General features: G+C 48.6%; 2 protein-coding genes across 2 annotated transcripts in view; one reads left to right on the forward strand and one right to left on the reverse strand.

The window, feature by feature from the left end:
- Positions 1–2,812, forward strand: part of LOC122369222 (pre-mRNA-processing factor 6-like) — a 50,119-nt gene extending 47,307 nt beyond the window's left edge. The window contains exon 12 of the mRNA XM_043343786.1: positions 1,916–2,812. Coding sequence (XP_043199721.1) covers positions 1,916–2,195 — 280 coding nt within the window. The 3' untranslated portion in view covers positions 2,196–2,812. The remainder of the gene's footprint in view (positions 1–1,915) is intronic.
- A 559-nt stretch (positions 2,813–3,371) lies between these two features.
- On the reverse strand, positions 3,372–6,145 carry LOC122369225 (scavenger receptor cysteine-rich domain-containing group B protein-like; the record flags this gene model as incomplete). The annotated part of the gene is made up of 4 exons (XM_043343789.1): positions 3,372–4,080; positions 4,456–4,606; positions 5,169–5,279; positions 6,055–6,145. Coding segments are annotated over 4 exons (522 nt in total), but the record flags the coding sequence as incomplete, so codon positions are not given.
- Positions 6,146–21,610: the final 15,465 nt, after the last annotated feature.

Here is a 21,610-nt window from a genome sequence, read left to right on the forward strand (position 1 = left end):
TGTAATTCGGTAGAAGGATAAATGACAAAACGACGATTACAAATGCACCACTTTTGTCGCAATGCGCCACATTTGTCACAAGGCGCCATTTCCATCAAATACGATTAAGAATAACGGAATGACACGAGTAGGAGCAGGGTTTTCACCCCCTTGGTGAAAGCAGGGTGAAAGCAGGGTTTTCACCCCCCAGGGTTTTCACCCCCTTCCACCTGTGATTTTTTCACCCCCTTTGTGATTTTTTATTATTTCACCCCCTTGGTGAAAGCAGGGTGAAAGCAGGGTTTTCACCCCCCAGGGTTTTCACCCCCTTCCACCTGTGATTTTTGACGGTGATGGGTCAAAAATCACCTTTATTGGGTCATAAAGGTGATTTTTGATTTGATCCACCTGTGATTTTTGACGGAGACACCAGATTGTCTGGCCCCGCCCCTGGGATAGGGTCGGCACTCGGCAGTGGCACGGCACTCGGTCGGCACTCGGCAGTGGCACGGCACTCGGTCGGCACTCGGCAGTTTTCAATGCGCTTACACAAATGCACCGCGTTTGACGCAATGCGCCACGTTTGTCACAAGGCGCCACATTTGCCGCAAATCGCACAACTTTGTCAAATATGGTCCGCTAAAGGTGTAATTCGGTAGAAGGATAAATGACAAAACGACGATTACAAATGCACCACTTTTGTCGCAATGCGCCACATTTGTCACAAGGCGCCATTTCCATCAAATACGATTAAGAATAACGGAATGACACGAGTAGGAGCAGGGTTTTCACCCCCTTGGTGAAAGCAGGGTGAAAGCAGGGTTTTCACCCCCCAGGGTTTTCACCCCCTTCCACCTGTGATTTTTTCACCCCCTTTGTGATTTTTGATTATTTCACCCCCTTGGTGAAAGCAGGGTGAAAGCAGGGTTTTCACCCCCCAGGGTTTTCACCCCCTTCCACCTGTGATTTTTGACGGAGACACCAGATTGTCTGGCCCCGCCCCTGGGATAGGGTCGGCACTCGGCAGTGGCACGGGCTGGGACGGAAGACTGAGCCGGATACCGGCTGGGTGCGGTGATAAGAGCGTTCGTTGCTGCGAGCAGTAGGTACACGATGCGCTATTCCTACATGACGGTGGGATATTTTTAACGTTAAGCCATCACTGATCATTTGTTCTACAGAGGCCTGGCCGCTGAGTCGGTATTGCTGCCCCCAGCGCCATCTGTGTGCGGCGCCGTGCAGTACTAGTAGGCGGTGCTGACCGCTGACCAGACATGTGCATGGATCCGAGAAAATGGATCTTGAAGGGATCTGATCTCACGGATCCGGATCCTGGATCCGACGGGGTCATAGATCCAGCTCTGTAATTTATCGAGAGATCCGTAGGGATTATAGATCCGAGCCTTTTTAGATCCAGCGACATCATAGATCCTCACTTATTTTTTGTCAACAGAGAAATAAAAAAAAAAACACTTGTTGCAACTCACAAACGTTCTGTTTTAGTGGTTGTATCACGTATGTGATTGCACGTCATAAGCAATAGTTTGTGGCACTTAACTATTGACATAGAAACACTTGAAAATCTGGTTTCAAATGTTGTGCATGGTAGGATGTGCTCAGATCATGGATCCATGTTCTTAGCTTACTGTCAGCTCCTATGATATCATAGATCCAGGATAAATTTTTCACGCCGGATCCGTCGGGGTCATAGATCCTAACCTGCAGTTTGCTTTGAGATCCACTGAGATCATAGATCTATCACTCAGACCCATGCACATGTCTGCTGCTGACTGCTGACCACTGACTGACCACTGACTGACCCATGACTGACCCCTGACTGACCCCTCACTGACCCCTGACTGACCCCTCACTGACCGCTGACTGGCCGCTGACTGACCACTGACTGACCACTGACTGACCCGATGTCGGCCGGCAGGCTGTTCTGGGCCGAGCGGAAGCTGCAGAAGACGCGCGACTGGTTCAACCGCACGCTGAAGATGGAGCCGGACCTGGGCGACGCGTGGGCGTACTTCCTGAAGTTCGAGCAGCAGCACGGCACGGAGGAGCAGCAGCAGCAGGTGGTGCAGCGGTGTGTGGCCGCCGAGCCGCGCCACGGACCCGAGTGGTGCCGCGTCAGCAAGGACATTCACAACTGGCGGCTCAAGACCGAGCAGATCCTGCGGCTCACCGCCAAACAGCTGGCCGTGCCAGTCTGAGCGCCGGCCGTGTGCGGGCGGCGGACCTGGGCAGGGGCGGCGTGGCAGCCCGCGTACCTGGACAGGGGTGGCGCGGCAGCCCGCGGGCCGTGGACAGGGGCGGCGCGGCAGTCTGCGGACCGTGTGCGGGCGGTGCGGCAGCCGGCGGGCCGTGGACAGGGGCGGCGCGGCAGTCTGCGGACCGTGGACAGGGGCTCTGTGGGCAGTTCACGGAGCCTGTGAGGCAGTCCGGATCCTGTGAGGAAGCCCAGGAGCACACTGAGACAGTTCCTGACTATGTAAGGAAGTTCACGGACCCAGTGAGACCAGAGGTCTGCCGGCAGCCCCGTTCGCCGCGACTTGTGATGCTACTATGGAGTGAGACTACAGATGTTATCGCGCGATGAGTGCGTTTTGTACAGTGTACAGGGCGGCTGTCCTGGGTCAGTGCACAGCGCCGTTGTGTCGGCGCTGGCGGCTGCTGCCGAGGGACCGGTGACCAGCCTCGCCCGCCCGATCTCAGGCCGGTGGGCGCTGACCGGCTCGGTGCGCCAGCCGACGGTCGGAGCTCGGCGGGCCGCCCAACAGGACGACTTTGTATATGTGTTCAGCTGTCAACATACATGTAAACGGATGCATCGGTTTTCTGACTGGAGTGTGATGGTTCGGTGTGATGGTCGTGAACGCAGCGGCCGTTTCAGGCATCCATCAGACCGGGTAATGGGCGTAACCGGAGAAGTGGGTGCCTGCTGGCTCTCCGCCGTGGCAGACGTGGGTGCCTGTTGTTATTGTAAGTGGGCGATTTGGATGCCCCTGAATCGTGACGTGTTAGCAGGGATGGGCTATCCAGCATATAAGGCCGCTTATGGACCAGTCCAGTGGCTACTGCGATATAAGCTCCGCTAGAGCATGACCGCGGCCGGCCAGCCGCTTATCATCGTAATTTTCCGCTAAGCTATAAATGGTAGCTCCGCAAACTCGTAATCATTTACTTTGATCGGTTTATTAGGTGAGATGTAAACCGTTACCCCGATAGCTGAAAAGGTTAGATTGGGAAGAAGTCCTGGCCGCTTCGCTCCTTATTGGTCTAGAAGCTCGCGGAAAAGCGTGTTGGTAGTCACTAGACGCAGCGAGTGATACCAAATTTGTATGTGTCATGTCATCTGATAACCTCTGAGGTCAGGTCAACAACCAATGGTTTTGTTTTTCTCATTTATTTCGGCTGAAAAGTTTGGGGTGCGAAGATGTTTGTATCGTCACGTTCGTCACGTCCATTGTCCAGCCGTGTCGAGTGATACACGTCTTTGCTGCAAACGACGTAATTTGAGTGTTGGCCTAAGGTTAAAGTTAAGTGAAATAATTTGGCATTAGCTACATGATAAAATCCGTGCGTGATTTCTTCATAATATGAAAACAAAAAATAATGCTAAGAAACGGTGAGCGCAGTATGGTACGGATATGTGCCTTGGGGCGCGATACCGCAGTCTACAGAGGGCAAGTTTCTACGCGGGGTCATGGACCTCCGACCGTCACTCCGTGCGGTGCTCCGGAAACCAGTGCATCGCTGCGGACCGGCTCCGCGCCCCGTCCCCACTCCCCGCTCCGACCCCAGCTTCGGCCGGCCCTCAGGCGCAGCGCTCGGTGATCAGGCGCAGCGGACCGCTGTGTGACTCGGTGATCAGGCGCAGTGCTCGGTGACGGCGCTCAGGCGCAGCGGACTGCTGTTTGACTCGGCGCTCAGGCGCAGCGGACCGCTGCCACCTCAGTGTCGTCGCAGTTGTGCTGGCTGAGGTGTGCGCAGGCCATCAGGCTCGGCTCGGCTCCCAGGCAGGCCACGTCGTCCATGGCGTAGAGGGCGCCGGTGCCGGCGAACCCGAACAGGCTGCAGCAGACTGCCGTCCCCACACTGGAACGGCGCCCGCCGGCCGACGTCAGTACGGAGGGACACCGCACCTGACCTGCACGCTGCACTTTTAATCTCTATTGTACGTAATTAAGTTAGTAATTCGTATTCGTTTCGGGCTACACTGAGGTAAAAAATTGTTAAAAACCAATTGGTATAGATTACCAATGGTATAGATTAGCATCCTTATGCGACTGAAAATGAATTCGAGGTCCATTCAACTTTGATAGCATACCTATTGCAGAATTATCTATCATATGCTCGTCACTGGGTGTCTCCGCTGTTAGCCCCAGCTGTGTGTCGCCCGCAGCACCAGACGCCTGTGTGTGGCGCGGTCGGCCAGTGTGTGTACGCGGCAGGCCGGCCGGCAGCTCCCACCTGAAGCCGAGCGAACGGCAGAGCACCGTGGCGTCCTCCGTCTCCCAGAAGTCGTCACAGACGTGGTGCCAGCCGGCGGCGGCGGCGGCGGCGCGCAGCTCCACCCGGCCCTCGGAGCAGACGTCCGGCCCGCCGGCGAGCCGATACGTGGCTGCGGCGGACAGGGGGCGCGCCGCGCCGTCAGCGGCCTGGGAGGGTGTGCGCCGCGCCGGGCGCAGCGCTCACGATACACTGTGGCTGATAGAGACTCGGAGACCCACGGCTCGGTGGCTGCCATACGCTCGTTGCGCTGAGCCGTGGAGGGTGGTATCGGAGACACGGTGCTCTAGTTCAGCACTGATCTGTCCGGATTTTGTGTTTGTTTTGTTGGGTTAGGCCCTTTCGGTCTGACGAGACCATTTCAGAGCCGGAAGGATAATAGGAACTAGGGGGAGACATTGGTCTGGGCATGCACCCTAGTGAGTCACCGGGGCTGAGCCCGTCCCGAAAGACAGGCCGACCAGCCCCAAGGTACTCACTGCACCCGGCTACGGGGTGCGCTCCCTCGGGAGCAGCCCGCATGAGATAAAGTTGCCTGTCCAGCCCGGGGGGTTGCGGCGTGGAGGAGAAGGATTTCAGTATCCTGAGAATAGAAGCACGGAACGGTGGTGATCTGTCCAGAGGCCGGCTCCGGTATATGTGGTGCCCACACACCAATACAGCGGACTGCTTACTGTTGTCGACGGTGACGGACGGGCAGGAGCAGAGGCCCTCCTCACACACGGTCACCGGGTTATGTGAGCTGCAGTCCTCCTGGTACAGGCAGCCGCCTCCGAGAACCACCTCTGAAAAGGTGAAACATGAACTGGTGTCATCGCAATGCATGCACCATTCCTGACATTCCAGTTAAATTCCAGCATAAATTGCCCACTCCCAAGGGCTCGGCTGAATAGGTACGCAAGACGAGAGGAAACCGCTGGGGCGCACCAGCCGGTGGTGGTCGAATCAGCCCGATGTCGCCCCTCATTATCTCTTGTCTTGCAATGGCCCGGAAACGGTCTGATCAAATAGATAGGGCCCGGTTTGGCAAAGCAGTGGCACCATCCTGCCAATGACTGGCCCGGCGGGGCAGCTAGCTGACCCAGCGGGATAGCTAGCTGACCCAACGGGACGGGGCAGCTGACCCAACGGGACGGGGAAGCTAGCTGACCCAACGGGACGGGGCAGCTAGCTGACCCAACGGGACGGGGCAGCTAGCTGACCCAACGGGACGGGGCAGCTAGCTGACCCAACGGGACGGCTAGCTGACTGACCCAACGGGACGGCTAGCTGACCAACGGGGCAGCTAGCTGACCCAACGGGACGGGACGGCTAGCTGACCCAGCGGGGTGGGGCAGCTAGCTGACCCAACGGGACGGGACGGCTAGCTGACCCAACGGGACGGGACAGCTAGCTAACCCAACGGGACGGCTAGCTGACCCAACAGGACGGGGCAGCTAGCTGACCCAACGGGACGGGGCAGCTAACTGACCTAACGGGACGGGGCAGCTAGCTGACCTAACGGGACGGCTAGCTGACCCAACGGAACGGGGCGGTTATCTGACCCAGTGTGGGACCCACCGGGACGGCACTCCTGGTTGCGATAGTTCCAGAAGCCGGCCTGGCACGTACAGCTGGACTCCGGGCCGCAGGTGCTGTTCACGGTGGAGCTCTGTCGACAGACACAGCAGCACAACAATTTGGGTCTTAAACAAAACGTAAACGAATGCCTAGGTCACTGCTATTATGGCCGTATATTATTTATACCGTTATTAAACCGTTATTATGGTGAGCTAGGCTCGAACATAAGCTACGTTGAACAGGGCCTCGGCTAAGGAATTTTGACTGGTGGGCCACTTGGGCAGCGACATGGACTGACCTTCGTATCCATAGCCCCCCCCCCCCCCATTTTCGATTTCTCCCCAGATTTCGGCCACTTTATTCTGCAAAGAACGTCAGGATGGCATTAGAAAAAATGTAAAAAAAACGGGGCTAGACCCCCCCGACTCTTCAGAGAGAGGAGAGAGTAGGGACCCACAAACCTCTCAGTGGTGAAACTCCGGCGGTGCACATAAAATCGCACAAGTATGCACAAAACATTGACGCAGATTATACAACTTTGGACGGTAACTTACGGCTGGTCGGATGTTAAAAATCAGCGAGCCCTGAATGGATCGCTCGCCGACTGGTCGGAGATTCGAAAGCGGTCGGACGGGATCGGGCGTTGTCGGGTGGATCGGGAGGAATTGTGAACAGCACGAGTGCAACCTTATATATAAAGTGGGTTGTGGCAGGAACCCCAAAAGGGGGTTGTAGCAGCAACCCGAACATCTCTGAAAATGATCATTAAGCCTATTGGTGTCGCATGGAAATTTGGAAAATAATTGACTCAAAAGCCCAAGCGCACTGCGCAACCCTAATATTTTCTAAAAACTAAGTGATGTACACTTCTGGTGAACAGTGTCCCAAACTTCAGATTTCTCTTGGGTGTTTGAGTGGAAAATTCTAGCCACCCAAAATGTGAGAGTGAAAAATTATCCATTCTTTTTCTTCGAGTGTCATCTTCAGCCCGAATGAGAAATTTTTGAACGCTGACTGTGAACGGTTCGAAATTCGTCCGACTGGTCAGATGTGCGACTGCAAGCATCATACCGGTCGTGAAGACGCATAATATCGCTTGCAGACTTCAATCGGCTGGAAGTTGCCGACACTACCAGTACCTCTAGTTTGACTCTGGCTTATATCGTGTCTATCGGCGAGCCATCTGAGATCGCTCGCAAGCTTATCCCCGACCGTCTGAACTGGTCTGTTCTTTATTCGTAGTTTTTATTGTAACCGACTGGTCTGCGGCAGATGCTTATGTGACTGCAACCACTCGATCGATCGGAAAGCTTGCAAGAACTCTCGCAGACCTCGATCGGCAGGAAGCCGCCGACACTATCTGTAATTGACAGAGGCAGACGTCTTTCACAATTATTGCATAAAATTCAAAGCCTCGGTCACACTTCACCGGATTGGACCAACGGACGAGAAACGGACGAGAACTGTCAGCGTCCGGTGATGTCCGTTTGTTTCCGTTGGACGTCCGTTTGTCATCCGTTAATATCCGTTCCATGTCCGGTGGTGTCCGGTTGAGCACACCGGACACCACCGGACATGGAACGGATACGGATGAGAAACGGACGTCCAACGGAAACGAACGGACATCCCCCGGGCCCCGGACATCACCGGACGCCATCCGTTTCTCGTCCATTGGTCCAATCCGGTGAAGTGTGACCGAGGCTTAACCTACGGCTGTCTCAAGAAACCGGGAATGGTGATGGTATTAGGCGGGCAACGACGATCAACTTCTTAGTTTTAATAAATGCAACAATGTAGTAGGGCCTCTGTCTCTGTCTGTATCACAATGTTACCTACGTCGTGATGTAAAATGTGAAAACTTAGATTTTTCGGAAAATTACTGGTGGGCCAAATCTTTGAGGCTGGTGGGCCATTTCGGGTCACTGGTGGGGCATTTGGCCCACCAGTTAACATGTTAGCCGAGGCCCTGACGTTGAACTTGCACTACCTACCTACATGTGCGTGCTCATGTAGGGTACACTGAAAATAAATTAACACTCGCGTGCCGGTGACACGAAAATAAGCACCAATGACAGGCGTTTTGGTAGGGTGTAACACAACTCAACTGTGTAACTGTGGGGTGTAACGCCGAAGAATGGTGCAATTAATCGGTGTTCAAAATCAACACCGACAATTAACACCAATGCCACCTCAGACCAACCGACGCTACGGATAAATAACACCACCATTTGGTGTCAACACCCCGTGACAGAGACGTTATATCGCATACGCCACACAATGGTGTAGCTCCCAGTTCATTGATCTCTAAACGGTGTTACTAGCACCGTTACCATGGATCGGATATGGCCTTGGATTCAAGGTCAGCCGGCCGCCGGCCAGCGCGAGCGGCTGCGCGTGCACATGCGTAAATTCAAATGAACGGCGGCGTGTTGATTCGCGCTTCAGTTTGAGTCGAGTGATGCGGGGCTGTGTGGAGACTGGAGGTGGTGTGAGATAAATAAGTGATAAATAAGTGTGATAAATAAGTGTATAAAATAAATAAGTGGTCACGTAGATGCCACGGTTGCCAAAGCGAAACGACACGTGGTCTGCTGATCAGAAGCATGCAGCGATCGCACACTGGGCCGGGGGTCCGGAAAAGTGCTAGAAATTATTTGTGATTGAGTTGTTGATCTCAGTGACAAGCAAACATGCTAAAAACGAAGTGGGGCTGCTTAACCCTCGCCGGACCTATTGTCGGACCCCCCACCCCCTCGGCCGGCCGAGGGGGGAGGGTTGGTACGACCCCTTTTCGCCGTTTCGCCCCTAATGGAGCTAGAGCCTCGCGGAAAAAACAAGCGTGTGCGCCGTTTCAAGGCGGAACGATTGATACCCGATTTTAGGGTCCCAGGTCAACCGGTAACCTCTGAGGTGAAGTCAAAAAGCCCAAGGCAGGGTTTGGTTTTTGGCAAATAATTTCGCAAAAAATGGCCACAGAGCAGCGATTTTGGCACCATCGTGTTCGCCTGGCTCAGGCGCGTCGAATGGTATACTTTTTGTTCGGGTGAGGTCAACTTAAGGTATTGACCTCGAGTCAAGGTCAGTTCAGAGCCCATCAGGCCACGAACTTAATCGAAGAAGGTCGTATCGCATATCATTCGATTCGGGAGGTCTTCCCGAGTCCATTGGTGGCTTTCCCGAGTCGCTGGCTCAATTTGATCATGAGTTATTGACGATAAACTCCTATGGCCGGTGTGACGTCATAAATGACGTCACGGAAGGTAAAAAATGCAAAAGTAAAGCATCGGATCTTGCAAGGAGTGCACGAAATCACGATTCCGTGTGCTTGAGATAGTTTGAAATCATTCCATACGCAAAAACAACAGTTTCCTTATTTTTCCATTCACTTTTAATGGTGAGGTCACGTGACCTCGAAGAGTAGCAGGCATTAGCAAAAATTGCGAGTAGGGCATGACAGAAAGATTATTGGTGGTTTGTATGGCATGACCATTTTTAACGGCTCGAAATAACATTTCTCAAAAAGTCTAACTAAAGAGCAAGTTGTTGTTGATTATCACTGACTTGTGTTTAGGGGTTAATAATGACTGAATTTTTGGGTTTGGCCCAGAAATGTTGACAGCATTGTATGCGTTCATCAATTCTGAGCTCAGGGACATATATTTCATTTAGATTATAAGCGTTTGTTTTTCACAATTTCCAGCGTTTTAAAGAGCGCCGGGCCTTCAGTAGAGCGGCGAGGTGACAATTGCCCCTACATCATGTGGTTTACTGGCGCATATCTCGAAAAGTAGCAGGGAAAAGCAGCAAAGCACCTATATGGAACAAAAGATGAGTAATCAGAGGCTAGTATGAAATGTTCATTTTTAGCTGCTCGAAATAACGTTTTTATAAAAGTCTAATTAAAAAATTGGATGATTTTAAATCCTACGTCTTGCAGCTGCTTGCAAACAGCTAGCTTATCTTGCAGAAAAGCGATGCAATATGTCAGAATGATGTTGGCACAGTGAACAACAGTGCCCTGAACTAGTCTGACAGGAAATTTCTTTCAAAACGACGATTGGTCAACTAATAAATTACCACTAAAGTTCATCATTAAAATCGGTAAATGTGGTGGCCTATAGAGAGTCTAAATTGTCTTGTGTTTGGTGACAACTGACGACCTCAATTTTGACCTTAGGGCAAAACTAGCATCGGAATCGTATTCTTCGATCAATTTGGGATTAAATGATACCTATTTTGTTCATATTGCGGACAGTTTGGGGGAATTTCTAGCGCTTTTTCAGGCTGCCGGCCTACAGTGGATCGGCCGTTCCGCGTCGCGCCAGGGTCAGTTTTAACCCTCTAATGCCCACACATAGTTCCACGGTTCCTAAAATTAGCACCTTGTGACATATGATTCATTTTGGATCCCTTGTTCGAAATCTGGAGTCAAATATTTTTTCGCAGTTCAAATTTCGGAAATAAATTTTGTATCAAATATGATACATTGGGCATTCCACTTGGTAATTTTTAGTGGTATCAGACCAAACAGAAGGAAGTGAAGACATAGATGATAAAATATATATTATTAAAAATTGCAGTGATAAAAGTGGCAGTTAAAATGTGTAAAATGCCAACAAGACATCCTTTACTGTGCACTTTTTATCAGAACATTTTCTTAATATTTCATCGGCATCCTTCTTGTATCAAAATGTCCTTTCAGTCGGTGCTTAGGGAACAACGCTAATCATAGGCATCTATTTACGAGTGCCTTCTATTCCTTCAATTTATTTCCACGATAGAGCGCGTTGCACTTGTGCAATTTTTTCATAATTCAGACATGTGGGCCGTGCTTCTCAAACGTAGATGCGTTATGCATACTTGATATAGAAATGAAGACATTACAGTTGGCTCGTGGTAAGTGGTTGAAGTGAAGCAGTTCTGATGCAAAATGCTGGACAGCCTGCCGACGGACCGGAATCAATGCCAAAGACGATGTTGGTTTATCTTCATGATAGCCGGACAATCTCGGGTGACTGAAACTCTCAGCCTGTGAATCGTCAGTTAGTACTTTGACTGGTCGTGCGGTCCTGATGTCATCGGCGCCAGTATAACAGCCGCGCACTGGCCAGTGCAATAACCGTTGTACGTGTCAGACAACAAAGGTACAGGTAACTGTGCACCGATCGGCAGGAACTTGCACAATATTCATTGACCTCATATGGAGGTGAGCATACGCATTACGCAATGCCGCACTTTAACTTTTATTCCTGTGGTCAGTACAAAAGTAGTATCCATGTTTTAGTACCTACTTAAATCCTTTTTGTTCAGTGGCACTCAGCTACCACAGTTGGCGGTCTATGTCAATATATGACAACAAATGACATACCTGGCAGTGAAAATGCTTGCCAGGTGTCAGGCACCTGCTGGAACCTGACAGCAGTGCATGGTTGCCTACTTCTTAGATAGGAAATCAAAGGAACCACGGCCTTCGGTCTGGAGTCTGTCTTCATGGCGAGCCCGTTTAGCCAGCTTCCTCTGAAGATGACGATATAGTTTTCCACTCCACATTCAATCTCTTACTACTGGGATGAACGGAGGAGATTTGAATCGCAAACAAATTGTGAGTCGTTTTCCAATATGAATGAAAAATGCTGGCTGGCTGCTAATGCAAGTCTTCAGCCATGCCCAGCTAACACATAGACCCACAAGACATAAATAAGCCCGTCCACAACCCCTGTTGGAATATCGAAATTGTGCAAGAGACCGCTGAATCCTCCTGTCCCTAACATCAAGTCTCAATTTTTGGTTTCACGAGTATAAATGCTCGCACGGATGATCGTTCCTTGAAATCAACAAGCTTGTCATCGATAGCATGTCATTCCTAACGTGGTTTTAGAAGATATGGTCTGCTAGTGTCCTGCAGATCAAAAAGTTCACTATTGTCATCGTCAAACAGTTGCAAAACCATATTCCTATGAGCGTTAGAAAAGTCGAGATGTATGAGGCATGTAAGGCCACTCATGGAAAGCTAGATGTTGGAAGATTGACAAGGATGAGAGGCGGCATAAGCGTACCAATATCGTTATGACATTTTAAGTCTGGAGCGAAATAGAGTTATCTGGCGCAAGATGTGCGAACTTCACAAATTTATGCATCTTGTACCATCGTCATTTGCAATGACTCACAGGCCATTGCAATGCTTATCACCTGAGAAAACTATGGTATTGGTACACCGTATGTTGCAGCGGCAAAAATTTCATAGAAAATATTGGAGTGCTAAGCCCACTGTATCATATCTAGTATCCCCAAAAATAGGGGTCCATATCTTTGACCCTGAAAAAGTTGCGATGTTTTGCAACATACCATGATACATGTTGAACACTTGTCTCACAGTATACCAAGTTTCTTTCCAAATAACTAATTTTTTGTTTTCAAAATGCTTAAATTTACACTTGCATCTCAAATTGATTTTCGGCAAAGGACAAACTGACCCTCTTCAAAATCACCTGGTGGGAAACTGAGAAATCATTACTTAAAAATTTTGCCACCAGGTGGTTGCCAAGACGTACCACTTCTGATACAGCAGGGTTTTCAACAATTTTCACCTCTATGATTAGCAGGCGAATTTTCTGCAAATTGACTTACAGATATGATACCGGGGGCACTAGAGGGTTAAGCCTTTACTGTCTGTGTTTTACGCTCATGTTCGCTCCATCATCAAATACGGCAGTATGGTCTGGTCTGGTGCAGCTGTGACTCACCTCAAAAGACTCGAACGTATTCAGCACACTTTTCTCATCTGGCTGGCCTGTTCTAGTGACACTTGCTCGCAAAATCTTAGCTATGATCACCTACTTCAGCATTTTAACGTTCCCTCGATCAAATCACGTCTCATGCAACATGACCTGATGTTCCTTTACGGTGTTTCACGGCCACATTGACTGTCCTCAGCTGCTACATCAGTTTCAGCTGTCGACACCTGTTAGACGCAACAGGTCCCCAGCTCTTTGGCATGTGCCGTTTGCTCGAGTGGCAACGATAAAAAACAATACCTTCTGCCGTATCCCATCGAGGTGCAATGAGCTTTTAAGAGACAACACATCTCTAGACTTCTTTTATTCTCCGATATCAGTGTACAAGGCCTCTGTAAGGCTCCATGCTGCATGAGCTGGCTTTTATTGAGCCTTTGTCCGTCCGAAGGGTTGCGTGTATTTATATAGATTTATCTTATTTTTATCCATGACTTCACCTGTAACCGGGTTTTATCTGTACCTGTTGGTGATGAGCAAATAAACATAAACATAAACATAAGTGTCTGGTCTGGATGTTGTCAGCAGAGTCCGGTGACCACCCGTGCACTTGAGAAAGCGCCACTCACAGTTGCCGCAATTTTTGTTAATAACATTTGTTTATTGCTCGTCTCGGACGTCACAAAATAAATTGTCTTTATTTAAGGAATGCTTTGCTTTGTATGGGGTCAAGGCAAGCCACAGTATACGCATATGGACTTGTCACATATGTTCACACAGACGCATGTACACGTATATTATATATATATATATATATATATATATATATATATATATATATATATATATATATATATATATATATATATATATATATATATATATATATATATATAATATACGTGTACATGCGTCTGTGTGAACATATGTGACAAGTCCATATGCGTATACTGTGGCTTGCCTTGACCCCATACAAAGCAAAGCATTCCTTAAATAAAGACAATTTATTTTGTGACGTCCGAGACGAGCAATAAACAAATGTTATTATATATATATATATATATATATATATATATATATATATATATATATATATATATATATATATATAATTCATCGAGCTGCAGCTATACCAAACACCGGTGTATCTCCTTCACAACACCGGAAGGGGGTGTACCCAATTGGCTACTAACACCACACACTGGTGTAAAGGTATTTGTTTGGTACCCGTAAAGAAGGTGCAAATTAATGGTGTAGCACCTTTTTTTGGTGTAAAGACGTCGTGTAGCACCACAAACTGGTGTACTTACAGTGATTTAACGCCATACGCCAGTGTATGTGCCTGGTGTTACACCAGGATTCAGTGTATGCCTACACCAAAGCTTGGTGTTGAAACTACACCGGTGCAGGTGCTCAAAAACGGTGGGGTGTAATCATTTCCTAAAAAGGTGTAAATACCAGGAGCGGGTGTGAATTTATTTTCAGTGTAACTGTGAGGAAAACGCACCCCTGGGTTAAACCTAAACGCCTCCCCTAGAAAAAATCGTATTTCTTATCGATGGATAGGTGTTTTATCCTGTCTTTCAGAACAGTCAGCTGCTTGTTTACGTAGGTCTCTATTTCCGGTTCTGCGTCTTGAGGAGCAGCGTGGGTAGGTGGCTGATGTTGGTTTCGATGTTTTTTTTTTGGGGGGGGGGGGTTTACAGAAGATTCCTAATATTTTGATACCCTCTTTACCTAGGTATATCACAAAACTTACTATTGTGCACATCACTCAAAATAGTCTGGAAAATAGGAGCCAGGTACAAATAATTTTGGTGAAGTTGATCGTCTGTGTGAAATAAATGTGCGCCCACCAGTTTTCTCAGTAATTCAGCCGGCAATTCTTGTGCTGTTTTCAAAGAGACGAATACAGTGAGGGTCGAACTAAGAAAAAAAAACGAACTATAGTGATGTGCTTTTCTTCTAAACCCGTCTATAACTGTGTCCTACCGCACGCCATCAGTTATATGTATAATGTGCTGCTGCATAAGCGTAGGAACCATGGGTGCAAGGGTGCAGCTGCACCCACAATATTTATCCAGTGGGTGCAGACAATGTATTCTGCACCCACAATAATCTGAACCAAAAACCCCTTTTTCATCAACATTACTTCCCATGCAGCACGGCAAATTCAGGATATGTTGCCTACTATCCATCTTTCGAAGCATTTGCTACTGTGATCAGTGATGGTCTTCAAAACTTACATTTGTGCTGAAAAAAGGGAAATGGAGCATGTGATTGAACACATACCGAACCGATGACCCACTGTCAAAAATTTTAGCCCGATATCTTCGAAAATGGCTAAGTTGGCCGCTTTTACTTTTTGCGGTAGTCAATATTGACAATATTAGCCCTCGAATGTGTGCAGCGTTTTCCAGCTTCTAATGTGTAGGGGGAGGGGGAGGGGGTCGGTCGGACCCCCTGCCGTTCGGCCCCTGATCGAGCTAGAGCTTCGCGGAAAAAAACGAGGGTGTTGCCCGTGACGAGAGGAAGCCGATGATACCCAATTTTAAGGTCCTACTTTATTGGTTGACCTTCCAGGTCAGGTCAATATTCCAAAAGTCGGGAAAATCGGGACCTGCTAGAACTGCGTAAAGTGAAGCTGTTATCGGGTTTTTCGGGGTGCTGATCCCGAATATCTGATGTTAGTTTTGATTACAGATGATTTCTTCATGCATTTAGGCCAGATCGGGTCAGGTCAGGTCAGGTCAACCATTAGGCGTCCTACCGGCTATCCATAGTAGGTGTCAACTACCACTGACGGCGTCGTAGCATGTCACGAAAGCACTAAAACTACTTCGTAAACGTTCAAATGGATGCTTAATTCGAAATCAGCCCTATAAACTACCCTAGAAACATGTAAAACTCGAAAAAGTGAACCGAGGTCATCAAAGGTCAATGACCTGACCTGACCTTCAGGTTATCTTCACACCCACCGTGATGCATGGGAAGAACATCATTTCACATGTTTGGACGTCTACAATCACAAAAAGACTGGAAACGCGCGGATAATGTGAGCTGACATACGCCAAATCGCGATTCCGGCCGAACATGGTCTCGAGAATCAGGTCACAGGTCAAAGGTCTTTTGGGTCAGGGTCATGAAATTTTTAGAGTAGGTGTAAAACTGATCAACTCGAGGGAATTAAAAGTTTCGTCGCGATCGGCCGCTTTTTGCGCGAGTTATTTGCGAACAACCATGGGGGGGGTTCATCCGACCCGACCCCCCTACACATGCGAGGGTCAATGCTTCCAAATGCACTTATCGGTTGGTACCTTTTCGACATGGTACACCCCCAAAGCTCGTAACGAGCCTTCGCTCGGGTGTCGCCCCCCCCCCCCCCCGCTTCACCGGCCATGGCTGGATTTCTGCACCCATGCACCCACAATGCTCCAGCCGTTCCTACGCCCATGTGCTGCTGCCCAGACCAGAGACGGCAGCAGCGTCGGGCGGCTAGTTCTTATCAGTGTTCATAGATGTCGCTGTAGTGAACGCCTGAAGTTATACTGCACCGCATAGCTTGTGGCGGCCCAGCCGCGGCCTGCGCGCTGTAGGCGTTGTGTACTGTCTAACCGGCCGTCATGTGGAACTCGGTGGAGGTAGCCGCAGGTTGAGGTGAGCTGGAAAACTTGGGATTTCAGTCATCACAAACCGTGCACGGTCCAGTCATCCGACTGGAGAGAATTGCAGATGCTTTTTCAACTGCTGCCTGCTGGCCACGACTGTTTTTTTTTTAGCCGATTTGGAAGCAAATTCTGCCGATCGATGTATGTAGAATGAACCAGAAACTAACACATGTCATCAAAAGGAACATTTCGAAAAAATCATTGGCGGATATAGATAATTGAAATTTAGAGATATACAAAATACATAATTGATAGTCTTTTTTGTGTTGGTGCGGTCCCCGAAACGGGCTAGCAACGGTCTTATTATGTTACAAAAAAAAATGTGATCAAAATGCTTAAAATTAGGTTGGTAGTTCATAAGCGGCGTCAGGGCACCAAAGCTGGGAGTTGAAATCGACCCCCCTTTCTTTTTCCTGGAACCGCCTATGATCCACCTCTTGCTCACTTCTGAACATGTAATACCTACAAATTGTTCATTTGAATCGCTATTGCGTTTGCTACTTTACATACCGAACGTCATGATCCAAGAAGCAAACATTCACTGTGTGTAAATGCTTCCCAATAGGTATTCAACACCAGGACGCGCCTATGATTTTCGGAAATATTTAGCTTGCAAGTGTTGGCGATCACTGATATGATGAATTTAGTCGCTCGAGGGCAGTCTACTTACTACCAAACCGCTTATGAAATGATACGGTGCATATCAATATCAACTATCAAGCCCCCCTTTTTCACACCTGGATCCGCCTATTAGCATGACCCTCTTCAGTCAGGTCATGACCTTGACCTGAGGTCAAATTTTCACAATGACCTTTCAAGGTCAACAAATAGTTCATTCGACGCGTTTCGACGAGTGGAACACGATGCTGGCAAAAGTAATGTCGGTGCTTTTTCTTCATCCGCGCCCCGCTAGGGGGGGGGGGGGCAGAATCTGGCCCCTGGCCCGTTTTTCGCCAATAACTTCTAAATGCGTTACGCCAGCGACGTGAAACTTTCAGTACCTTATTATACATCAATTTAACACGTTTCCTGATAATTTGAGCGAAATCCGTCGGAAAATTGTTGAGAAAATGACGTTTAAGTGTGACGTCATGTCACGCCATTTTCGCCTCAAAAACGGCAAAACTTCAAACGCCGCTAACATATTCATTGTTAAAGGAATCAAGACGTAACAAAAAAAAAACGTTATACGTGATTCGACTTTGTCTATCAAATGGCTGTCTCGGTTTTTTGAAAATTTTGGATTTTGCCCCTATGTTTATCTTTAAAAAACTGACTTTTTTAAATAAATGTAAAATCCAAAATTTTGAATGTTTCGAAAAAAACGGAATATTATCAGAGAAGTGTTCTATGTGCACCTATATAGCAATTTTTAGAAGAATCGGTTCATAAATGTGGGATTTATTCAAAATTATATTACGTCATGACACACAAAATTTTTGGAAAAAAATGACTTTTTTGGAAGTTCTAGACCTCGTACGGAAACATAAATAGCACCATTTAATTCGCCGTGAAAAACTGCATCAGACAGACACTTTTTAGGTCTTAACAACCAACTTCAAAATTTGACCTCACTTGACCTGACCTTGACCTGACCTCGACCTGAAGTTCATCCAGATGTGGTCCATATCACTTATTAAGTGTGCCTATTGAATTATATGAATAAAATGACCCATAAAACGTGTGTTGCACATGCCCTTTTCTATATTTCGTTTTTGGTGACCTGACCTGACCTTGACCTTGACCTTTGCATGATATTATATGCAACGAATATTGTCTTGGTAGCCTAAGAACACGTTTTGGGCAATCAGTCTCAGTCTATTCTTCGGCACCTACGGTGCAAGGCCGATACTGTAGAAACTTGCATTTTGTACCCTTGACCTGACCTTGACCTGACCTCTGACCTACTTAAGCAAAAACATTGGCTCTAAAGATTCGCCGTGTTGAGAGCTTTCGATTGCCGTTTACCCCGTCTTTCTACGGCCATCGGTTCGGAAGTTAGACAGGGGTGGCAGAATCTGCCCCCCCCCCCCCCCAAGGCGCGTATGGCCGATTAGCCCAGCGGGGCGCAGGCTGAGTAAAAAAAATGCCAAAAAATATATTTCGTGAAAACGGCTATTTTTACAGCTTTTGTCCTCTGGAGGCTAAACCGTTGACCTGAGGTCAAATCTGAGAACATTACTCAGAAAAGGTCTGTAAAAGGGCTATCGAATACGCTTTTCCGTGGCGCTGTAGATCTGCAATTGGTTCCCGAGTTAGCCATTAGCAGTTTCCAAAATTATTGAAATGGACTAAATTTGACCTTCGATGACATCTGGTGACCTGACCTTTGACCTGACCTTAAAAATGAAAATGTTAGTTTCCTTATTTTTACGCTCTTTCGATTGCCACTTACCGCGTGTCGCTACATGACCCAGGAGCCGAGTTAGACGGGGGGCGTAAAAACGCCCCCCCCCCCCGGCACTCGGTGGAAAGTTCAGGCCACCAGCACGGCGCGGGTTAAAACGTTTGTCATCCACATTTATAATACGCCAGTTATCATGCATTAACAAGCCTCACGAAATGTGGTCAACATACTGCCCGAGTAAACATCTTGCCCGTGAGAAGAAAGGTGGGTAGTATGCATGCATACTGCCCGGGAGGTATGCATACTGCCCGGGCTGTTGGGTAGCATGCATACTGCCCGGGTAGTTTGCATACTGCCCAAGTTAGCATATGACCCGTAACATATATATTTTTTGCAAAGAATAAAGATTGTGCCTATCGATCAACGTACATTTCGCCGTTTCGAATTGGCATGGATGCGTATTTTGAGAATAAAATGTCCGAAACCCGCACTGTAAAAGAATGATTACGAGCGAGCGAGCGCAACGAGCGAAGCGAAGTCTTTTCAATATAACGGAAAAATCTCAGTATGAGCGGCCCGGCCCGGCCCGGCCTGTAACGCTTTTGAGAGGCTTATATCTCAGCAACTGCTGGACCGATTGGCCTGCGGTCTTTTTTGCTGGGTAGCCCCATCTCTTCTACCCCCTAATTGACTACTTTTGATACATCTCAGTGACCGCCGTGGCACGTGCCACGTGAAAAGTCAAGGGTGTTCAAGCAGTTTTGCAAAAGTAGTGATTTTGAGAGGCCCATATCTCAGCAGCGGCTGGAGCGATTGTCTTGCGGTAATTTTTATAGGGTAGCTGCATCCCTTCTACCAAAGGTCGGATACTCTTGATCTATGTGAGTGGCCCCCACTGCACGTGCAAAATACAAAAAGAAGAGGTGCCAAATTTGTTCCCATTTCAGTAACTCGGTAATTACTGGGGCGATTTCGCTGAAACTTGGCATACAGGTAGGCACCCACCAGGCAATGCATTTCCATGTGTTACGGTTAGGGTGCTACTGCACGTGCACACGTGCAGGGGGCGTTTCCAGATCTCGAGAACGGCTGGGCCGATTGCGCTCAAATTTGGTTCGGTTGGGGACCGGTTAGTAGGGTGCCGTGCAAAAGTCATTTTGGACCCCGTTTGCACGTGCGCACGTGCAGAATGCCGCTTCCAGGTCTCAGGAACGGCTGAGCCGATTGCGTTCAAATTTGGCACACCGCTAGCGACCGGTTAGAAGGGTGCTTTGCACAAGCCCGTTGGAAGTACCCTCTCGCCCTTCCGCACGTGCAGGGCTCACTCTTGCTCGCTCGTTCTTCGCCCATAAGGCGTTTTACTGGTTACTAATTTCCTAGTTATCCGGCCACTTTTCGCTAACAAAATGAGAGCACACTTCACTTTTACTAACATGACTTCAAGTCTACTCCCATTTTGCAAGTGAAAAGTGGCCAGATAACCAGGAAATTAGTAAACATTTTTTACAGTGTGAGCTCGCTTCCGATATCATGCTAAATATTCATCAAGGTCAAGGTTTTTTGTTAAAAAAAAAAAAAAAAACACCGGGCTGTAAATTGCATTAATTGGATTTTATGAAAAATCAGCGAAAGCTGGTTCTTATACTCGTATTTTGCAACACCTAGTAAATCATGCATGAATATTACACTACATTTTAGATTGACGCCCCTGTTGCTCCGACAATGGCGCCCCTCCCAAGGGAAAAAGTCGCCCCCTCGAGCACCACATGGCCCCCCTTTCGCTGATTTCCGGCTACGGCACTGGCGGCAGGGGTTAGCCCGGCGTTCTTCAATGTGAATATTGTACCTCATCTCAATAGATGCCTGCTTGTATCCTACATCTCAGCATGTGACATCATTGTGACGTCACCCGAGAGATGGCGCTAACTGGTCAGCCAATTCGTGTTACACTTGGTGAATATCTACCCCGGCCATGAGCGGCCGACTTTTTCAGGGTTGTGGAAGAATTACCGCGCAGTATAAGGTAAGTTGTGACAGCCCGTCACAACCTTATACTCCAGTGTGCATACGGAGCGATTCGGCGCTCCACCAGCTCTGAGCCTCTGAGCCTGCACTGCCTGCACTGGCATGCAAAACGTGCGTAGTTACGGAGCGAGCGAAGCGAGCGTAGTCTTTCCTTAGATTAACGGAAATTTCTGAGTATGAGCGGCCGGCCGGCCGGCCGGCCGTGGTCACGCTTTTACGAGGCTTATATCTCAGCAACCACTTGACCGATTTACACGCGGTAATTTTTATAGGGTAGCTTCATTCCTTCTACCAAGTATTGGACTATTCCCGATGCATGTGGGTGACCCCTTATGCACGTGCCACGTGCAAAACGAAGAGGTGTCAGTTTTGTAATTGTTGCAATATCTCGGTAACTACTTGGCCGATTGCGCTGAAAGTTGGCATGTAGGTAGGCACCCACTAGGCACTGCATATACATGTGCCAGAGTTGGGGTGCTGCTGCACGTGCGCACGTGCAGGGGTCGTTTCCAGATCTCGGGAACGGCTGGACCGATTGCGCTCAAATTTGGTACACAGTTAGGGACCGGTTAGTAGGGTGCCGTGCACAAGTCAGTTGGGACCCATTTTGCACGTGCGCACGTGCAGGGTGCCGCTTCCAGATCTCGAGAACGGCTGGGCCGATTGTGCCCAAATTTGGCACATCGCTAGAGACCAGTTAGTAGGGTGCCGTGCACAAGTCAGTTGGAGGTACCCCCTCGCAATTTCGCACGTGCAAGGCCCACCCTCTCGCTCGCTCCGTTAGT

The sequence above is a fragment of the Amphibalanus amphitrite genome, unplaced genomic scaffold (genome assembly GCF_019059575.1).
Source record: "Amphibalanus amphitrite isolate SeventyFive unplaced genomic scaffold, NRLGWU_Aamphi_draft 001017F_arrow, whole genome shotgun sequence".
NCBI classification, from domain to species: Eukaryota; Metazoa; Arthropoda; class Thecostraca; order Balanomorpha; family Balanidae; genus Amphibalanus; species Amphibalanus amphitrite.